The sequence below is a fragment of the Pundamilia nyererei genome, unplaced genomic scaffold (assembly GCF_000239375.1).
Source record: "Pundamilia nyererei isolate P.nyererei 1_Seehausen unplaced genomic scaffold, PunNye1.0 scaffold00214, whole genome shotgun sequence".
NCBI classification, from domain to species: Eukaryota; Metazoa; Chordata; class Actinopteri; order Cichliformes; family Cichlidae; genus Pundamilia; species Pundamilia nyererei.
This window is the reverse complement of record NW_005187615.1, coordinates 260,831-269,766: the sequence shown is the minus strand read 5'-3', so window position 1 is coordinate 269,766 and position 8,936 is coordinate 260,831. Positions and strand designations below refer to the sequence as shown.

At 40.2% G+C, this 8,936-nt stretch overlaps 1 protein-coding gene across 9 annotated transcripts in view; it reads right to left on the bottom strand.

Moving 5' to 3' along the window:
• robo2 (roundabout, axon guidance receptor, homolog 2 (Drosophila)) overlaps nucleotides 1-8,343 on the bottom strand; it is a 258,827-nt gene extending 250,484 nt beyond the window's left edge. For 3 of the 9 annotated variants that reach the window (XM_005748121.2, XM_005748128.2, XM_013914657.1), the window contains exon 1: nucleotides 7,562-8,342. In XM_005748121.2, the coding sequence (XP_005748178.1) occupies nucleotides 7,562-7,685 (124 nt within the window). In that variant the 5' untranslated portion in view covers nucleotides 7,686-8,342. Of the gene's footprint in view, nucleotides 1-7,561 lie in introns of all 9 variants that reach the window. The other 6 variants (XM_005748124.1, XM_005748122.2, XM_005748123.2 and 3 more) reach the window with 4 other exon arrangements.
• Between the last annotated feature and the right edge of the window lie 593 nt (nucleotides 8,344-8,936).

Sequence of the window (8,936 nt, the reverse complement as noted above, 5' to 3'; positions counted from 1 at the left end):
GAAAGAAAGAAAGAAAGAAAGAAAGAAAGAAAAGCTTACTGAGATGTAGTTCTGTCTACTGACATGCTTTGTGAAGGATTCCTGTTTCTGACCGTGACAGCGTCATCTTCCTGGCAACAGTAGAAAAATTCAATTGGCCAGAGACTCTGATGTTAGAGCTTAGCTCCTGACATTTCCAAAGAAATAATAAAGAATCCCTACAATACAATTACCTTGAACAGTAAGGCGTTACACTCTCTCCACACTCTCTGCTGACTAGCACAGTTTTTCTGCTGCAATACAATATTTAAATCCAAAGTTTAAACAGCAAAACTTGCGTTTCGTCACAATCATCACATCATAGCCATCATCATCTCTAGAGACCAAGCTAGCGAGAGAGCGAGATGCAAGAGGAAAGGATATTGTGTGCAGTAAAGCAATCATGCATACACTATTATAGTTGGACCATCTTCACATGTGATCAAGCAGATACTCTGCAACGTGGCTGTAGCCAAGTCAGATAACGACAGGGTGAAAGGATCTGTATAAAATGTGCCCTCTTCTATCCGTCAAGCTAAGCTGTCATATTTACGGTGTGAAATTTACTCACAAACACTGTCATTGTACTGTGTAATTTCTTCTGCTATTAGAAGTCAGCTTCATTGGAAGACTAGAATGTGGAAATTAAGCTAAGCTGTTTACATGGCAAGTGGCAAAAGAGCAATAAGTACAGTGATGACACTTTACCCATTTACAGAATTAGTTATTTCACTGCCTCTTCCTTTGTAATTGTCCACAGTAAATAATCTTCCTCAGGTTTATCAAAAATGATAAACCCCTTCACTTAAAAGTTTAAGATAGCTAGGGGTAACAACAACACAGGGACTGACATATTTAATTGCATAATATTTAGATGACTTAATCAGACAGATGGATTATTATTTTGATTGGCAGCCAAAGTCACATTAGCAAAATTAGTGGCACATTTTCATACATGTTATTTAAACCATACCAAAATGGGAATGACAGATAACTGAATATTACTATTGAATTCTATTATCCCACAAATGTCCTTACCTTTTTCTGTCTTTACCTAACTGTATTTAACCTGTAAAATCATTTTCAAAACACCCATACAAGCATTAAAAGATTACAATTTTCCTGATCCTTCTGTTCCCATAGGTGTAAAAAGAAAAGCCAAATCAGTGACAAAAGCGGGCAATTTTCTTGCAACAAGATTCGTGGCATAAAAACCCATCAATAAAAAAAGAAAAATGGTGAAAGAAAGGTGAAGGTTCAAAACAAGCTCTGTGTTCGTCTGAAGGCCGAACTACAGTGAGACAAACTCCTATTCACACAGAAGAGAGAAAAAACACTGGCCTATCTATAAATGAATAGCCTCAGTCCCTCATTACAACCCGATGAGTCACAACACAAAGATTGTTAGATAATATAAATAAACACATACTGCACGACAAATTGTGACACCCACACAATCACAAATTAAAACAGCGATAGATGTGTTTATATATTTACTTCTAAAATTTGCATTTCAATAACAATGTTGAATTTTTTACCTTTGTGTGTGTATGTTTGTTATTGTATGCTTTATGTTAAAAAAAATACATTACAGTAAAGAAAGCAGCGTCGGAACGCATAAAATAATAATTTTCTTTGCTTTCATTTATCATCAACCCTCTAACACTCTAAACTGGGTAGCAACAACATTTACCTAATGTTGACTCAATCCTGTTACCACTGTATCTGTAATCTCGCCCACACTTTTCAGCTTGTACAAATGCATTTTTTTTTCCTAACCACATGTAGGCGTACATAAGGCAAGTACATTTGAGAAAACGATTCTTCTGAACTTGCAGTGGCACACAGCTTAATGATCTAATTGGAATGAACAAGAAACAGCAGGCATATTTTTTTGCCTTTTGAGCCTTTTTCATGATTGCGTAATTAGGAGAGCTACTTCACTCATTACAGATGTACTTGCTTGGCTGTCTTGTAAGCATTTTTTTTTTCTAAAATAAAATCAAGTGTTTAGCAGAACTGAAAATTCGGCCTACATTTTCACATTAGCATACACGAGAGGGTGAAAACTGTTCTGAGAAATCTCTATAATGAAATCAAACTGAGTCACAGAATGTCAGCAAAACGTCACAGGAACAGATAGTGAGTGATTTTTATTTATTTAATTTTTTTTTGCTTGTTCCGTGAGAGTCCTTCATGTGTTCCCTGCCCCAAGACACAAGTCAAAGCTTATTAATTGTAAAAATAATGACAGTGATTTAATTTTCCTGTCAGGCTGTTGCCTAATTTTCCCCCCATTAGTTTGTATAATATTTCTATCCCTGCAGCCAGCTCTGACTTCCTGCTAGGGCCACAGCATGACTGGCACATTGGGGGTTCAGGCATATCCATTAATAGCAATTTTACATAAAGACTGGTTCACAAAAAATACACCCAATTCTGAGGAAAACGGAAGACTAAATCTACTACAGTACCAACATAAAGCATTTTTTTTTCAATACTATCATCTATTATTCATACTACTGACTTTTGTTACCTTCAAAAATAAATGCTTCTCTTTCTATCAAATTCGTATGGAAATGCTATACTGAGGTCATGAACTGTGGTAAACAGCATAAACATGACAACATCGGGCAGTCTCTGCTGCTGAATAGTCAGCTGAGCTCTGCCTTATAACTGAGCTGTTAAATGTGGTGGCTGTCGGTAGTAAATAAAGAATAACTATTAAACTTTCGGGGAGTATTTGTGATTTGACTCTATTCATAACTGTGAGCAAGCCAACAGAGACAAAGTTTGCATGAGCTGTGATTTCAAAGATGTGGGGGAAAAGGAAACACTACAAAATGCATCTCTATGCTCAGCCCACTGATGTGCCCGTGTCTGATTTCTCTAGCGGAAATGTCTGGAAAAGGGTTGATTTATAGAGTAGGTAGTGTAAGTATATGAGAGAGGAGTAATTCTTTTTTTTCTTTTTTTGTCTGGCCACAAGCTGCAACACATCCTTTGAACAATAAACTTGCAGTAACTTGCTGGAGCAAGACTTTCTAATCTTCTCCATCCACATTGCACGCAGGTCAAACTGTGCCAGAAGCCTCTACCCTGTGGATTCCTGGGACATTTAACTACTCTAAAAGTAAGAACACTAATGCACCTATCCGATTTTAATGGAAATCATTTCCTGTTTTGTCACTGGTGGTTGGTCATTAGGTGATATTTCAGGCTCCAGTTGTATACTTTACCCTCTAACGTATTTACCATCCCTATGCAGTGATGCGTCATTTTTTCTTGATAGAAGCTGATTTATCCATATCCCAGTGTCATGTCAGTAAGGTATGAACGTGTATTTTCATAATTTGAATGTATGAATTTGATATGTGCAAAACAGACAAATTATCCCATAACAGCGCGTGTCTGTTAAAACTAGGGTGCCTACCTACATAAATCTGTAAAAAGGTCATTTTGTTTGGCTAATTTTGTTTTGTATGCAACGTTTTCAGATGATCGCTTTATTGTTTCTAATGGACTGATCGGCCTTGACCGGCACTTACTAAATGCACAGTTATGAAGCAGAGCATGTGCAAACACAGTGATAAAGCAAGCAATTTGTGCTGTTGATCTGTAGGCTACATATTATTCCTGTGTGAGTAGGAAGTGATGATATTAATTCCCCATCTCCTCTCTTGCTCTATAAATCTGATACTCTCACTATCATCCCAGACGCCAGAGATACTCTGTTGTTGGAGTGTGTGTTATTTCTCTAATGTGTGTTCATCGCTGACCACCTCAGCAGGCCCCCCATTTAGTAAATCAGTTTTTGAAAACATTACAAAAAGTGACCCCGTCTCTAAACCTGGAGTATTCCAAATATCATTTGTCTTCATAGCTTTGTGTTAACACAGCCAGGCTTCTCTCCACCTGGTACTGTCTTCACATTTCCATTTATTGTAGTTTGGTGGGATTGTAATACATTCAATTGGATTTCTCCCCCACTGCTGGGCTCAGTTCAATCTCTACTGTCCCTGATCTGGGTGCCTGTGTGATATTAGTTATGGAGGATGTCTCTGCAGGGTGGTGTAAGAATATGAAGGAACAGTAATTTGTTGGATTTTCTCCAGTGTCGTGTCAGACATCGTGGATAGGAAGTAAGTGGAATCTTTCCTGATCACAAGACACTCAGAACAAGCACTCTCTTGAGATTGGATGAAAGCAAATAATGTTTAACCATTGATTTTTACCTACACAGCAGCACACCTTGTACACATGGTGTTAATCAAATGGCTAAACACCGTCAGCACAAACCAGGCTGCGGAAAGATGGCTGAAAGATGCTCCGACTGCAGTTTTATTGGACAACACTGATTTAAGATTTTTTAACAAGTCGGACCAACCAGTTCTGATTTGATCTCAAAATCCTGCTAAAAGTTACTAGTAATATGTGTCTACAAAAAGCCTTCACTTCTGTCACATTCTTCTGTCATAATGCTAGTTGGCAGTCGGGAATAGTCTGTGTTCTTTTTACCTTTGAAGTCAGATGTCAGAACAGATAAAAGCAACGCAACATATAGATAAAGATAAAGGTTGTTTTATAAGTTATCATATCTAGCTTGTACCTATGTCTAAAATATGATAGACCTTTAGAAAGAGATTAGAGGTCATGTGGTGATCAATGGATGAATTAACAAAGAAATTTAGCAACTTGCAGGAATGACAAGTGAAATACCCATCAGTGGCATGCGAGCAGGTAGGGTTAACTACTCTTACCTTTAAGGTAAACGATTAAAGCAACAACCAAAGAATACCACTGACTAAGACATCAATCTGTGGGAAGAAGCTCGCACCTCTAATATCGACTACAGCCACGCTGAGCTGCAAAGCAAAGCCCGATGCTCGAGTCCGTTTGAAATTTGACAGAAAAAAATATGCAATGCAAGTTTTTCTGCTGTAATTTTATAGATAAATGGATTTTCTTTTGGTGGCACGGTGGTTAGTGCTGTTGCCGCACAGAAAGAAGGTCCTGAGTTCAATTCCACCATCAGGCCGGGGTCTTTCTGTGTGGAGTTTGCATGTTCTCCCCGTGTTTGCGTGGGTTCCCTCCAGGCACTCCGGCTTGCTCCCACTGTCCAAAGACATGCAGTTTGTGGGGACAGGTTAATTGATTAGTCTAAATCGCCCATAGGTATGAATGCGGGAGTGAATGTGAGTGCGAATGGTTGTCTGTCTCTGTGTGTTAGCCCTGCGACAGACTGGTGGCCTGTCCAGGGTGTACCCCGCCTCTCGCCCAGTGACAGCTGGGAAAGGATCCAGCGCCCCCCGTGACCCTGAAAAGGATAAGCGGATGGATGGATGGATGGACTTTCTTGTTGGAAGTTCTAACTTACAGACTTTCAGTTTTATATCAGTACATTTCTTTCAGTTGCCAACCTTTACAGTACAATGCAACCCAAATCAACGCAACGCAAGTCTTTTTCCACTTATCACAGGAGGCAGAGAAATATTATAGTCTTTTTTTTTCCTTCACTCAAAAACAGTAGCAGTGGTGTTTCAGCGGAGCTTCAAAGCTCATGGAGTGAGATATCACAATATGGGAGCCAGTCTCCTTAGATTACAGAAGTGCTTTGAGATATTTCTATGAGAGTTTTGATCACCTTTCCACTGTGACAACTTGCCCCTAGTGGAATCCAAATTTCTATAAACAGCTTTCATTCCTCTGGAAGGTGGATGGCGAGTGTCTGACATTCATAAGATATTGGGTGGCCAATAACCTCAATGTATTGGGTCATTTTGATGTTTTTTTGATGTTTTTTATATCATTTTATATTTTGCTCATGCTGTATTTTTGTAACAGGAAACTCAGTCTGAACATATAAAACTATGCAGTGTGCACACGTTTTTCCAAAGGACTGTTAGCTATAAGTAACAGCAGGGTAAATGTTGACAACCTAAATAATTCTGGCAAATTATATGATCGTGTGAGAAATCCAGCTACACTGTGATGGTACACAAATGACGTACACAAAATTACACACAACTAGTATCTTTACAGCAAATGAAACAGCATCCATAAACATTTCTTAACTCCACACATATCTTATCTTAAATATGAAGAAACATTAGTTTTTTTTGTCACAAAACTACTGGTTTAAGCCACCAAGGTTAAAATTAAGAGCAAGCCTGTGGAATGATTTGTTCAACAGTGCACAGATAGGGATGGAGTTTATGGTCTAATTACACCGAGGGAGGTCACTGCCCTCCATTTCACCAGAGGCCAGTGATAGCTGGGATTTCATACTGTAACTGCTTTTACTCTTGGTTTACTGATTGCTAATTCATATTTGCAAAAAAAAAAAAAATATATCAAGCTCTACTCTTAAGCACACTTTATCATTTCAAGTGATTCAAAACTGGGCTGAAAATACACCAATAGCTGAAACTGTGAAAAATTAAACGGTGAATATGTAGAGCGGCTTACGTGAGAGGCACTGGAAATGGAAAGAGAAATTCTTTCATTACCTAATATTCTTTTAAAAATGTGTATTAGTGACCTGAAAGCTTGGTCCAAGTCATTAATTTAGAACTGCTGGGTGCTAATGATGCATCTCAGTGAGAAGTTCATGTACAAGGTGGGTGTGAAAGAGCTGGATTTCAAGAAATTTTAAGTGGAGAGTGGGTGAGGCAGAAAAAGAGCAAAGTAACAAGGAATCATTACATAGATCACAGTGGTGACACTGCCTCTTTGAAGACACACACCCACTGAGCATGAGCCTTGAGTGCTAACAATGCCGATAGGCTGCAGGGAGCATCTCTCAGCCTTCTCGCTGAGCACTAGCACTAAGATTAGAGGTTCCTTTAATCCGACAAAGGGGATTAAATGCTACAAGAGAGGCGAGAGGACCGCTCCCACGGAGGGGCTGAGATGAATTATTTACACCTCCCCTCAAGACTAGTGATCTAAGTCTTTAAACCAAAAATCACAGTTCTAAGACACCGGTGGCATGTCCTGCCAACCAAACATTCCAGGGTGCAAAGATAAATGTGATCTCACGCAACACACCTTCGCCACACGGAGACAGAAGGGTGTGCGTGTATGTGAAGGGATTTCAAGCTAGATCTTTAAAAATCTAAAAGATCACAGGTAGACAGTTAAAATAACATCCCATCTATGAAAAATGTTAACCTCTGTGTTGGACAGCGATTCAATGGCTAGCTCTGAAAAGTTGGGAGCTACCATTCTGTGGTTGTAAGCGGTCATCACTTTGTTCTGTGTTAAAAAAAAAGGGTAAACTTTCTTTGCACACACTTCTACCAGAGTGTGTTATTGCAAAAGAAGCATGACAGTTAAATCCACAGTTGTATTATTCCAAATGTGTTTAAAGGCAACGTCAGTCTGTGATGAGATTTTAACACTATCCCACACAAGATCACAGTCAAATGTCCAATGTCTCATTTATAAAATATCCTGGTATAGGTCAGTTCAATGACACTACTCCAATTTTCCAATTAATAATCAAAATAAATCGAAATCACGGTTGCCCATCATGACTTACCCCCCTTGTTCCATCTGCCTTTAGTCCTTGCCTGATAGGTGAGTTCGGGGCAGCCAGACAGCACCAAGAGAAAAACAAACAAGTTCAAAACAGAAAGAAATCCAGACTTTGCCCTGGAAAACATGTCCAAGAGTTGCTGGCAGCCGAGTCACTTTCACATGGCTGTGTTTTCTCCTAGAGCGGCGCGGCTGTGGCGCATGGTAACCCACGCGTGGGCTGTCATCATCAGTCACGCTGGTGTCAGCAGTGGGTCTCTAGTCCTACCATGCTGCTGTGTGATGCCCCGGCTGGGTGCTGGTCTTCACTGACGCTGGAGATCCGAGTGAAGCCACATCTCTCCCTTCTGTAAGCTCTGCCTGATCAGAGCGCGCGGGAACCAAAGGGGAACACACAGCTTGCCATGCGACGGCACGGCTCAGCTACGCTCGGCTCAGTGCATAGGAACTCGCTCTCACTCAAGCTTGCTCACACACTCTCACACACACATACACTCCCTCTCTCTCCGTCTCTCTCACGCTCACTGCTGCCACCACTATCGATGCTGATGCTGCTGCTGGAGCTGCTGCTGAATTATTTCCTGCTCTCCTCACTCTGGGTTTCACGAGGAATTCATTCCTCTGAGCTCTGTCTTTGGCTTAGAGCTTCACATTGTAGAGAAAACAAGAGGTAGGAGCACAATCCACCTTCAGCGCTGTGGCAAGGAGTTTCCGTGGGTGTGTTTGACTGAGGCTGTCTGATACCGTAAACAGCACACAGGAGCATGGTGAGAAAAGGTGACAGAAGAGGAACAAGGTCCATATTTGTTGAGATGCAGGGAATTTGCATGGAGACTGTTTCTCCGTTGAGAATGTAAAGGTCTAGGGATCTAAAGGGCAAAAGGAGCAAGAAGAACAGATAGAAAAGAGGAGGGATCACCAAGGAGCACTCTGGTAGGGAATTTGTAGGGATTTCACCTCTTGTCCCACCCCTTTAGTGACAGCTCTTCAGAAAAGCTGTGACAGACATCCCGGAAACATTGCTGATGAAGTCAAACTAAATCTTTCAATCAATCTGAAACCTAAGCAGCTACATTTTTATTCTTATTTTTTGCAATGCTTACATTTTTTTTGGGTTGAAATATTTAAAACTAAGTAGCAAAAGTGACACCTCCAAAGCGTACGGTCAGCCCCATCAACAGTCCGAAACACAAAAATATTTTGATTCAGTGTTGCATAAAACTGAAAAAAGCAGCAAGCCCAAACCTGAGGACATTTGCCATTTTCTCTTCACAAACAGCTAATAAAGATTAAGTGACTGGATTGTCTTTTTATTGACTGGGCAAACAGCTGATCACATCAGCTTTAGACTCCATAGGCCCAAAAACTACAACTTACAC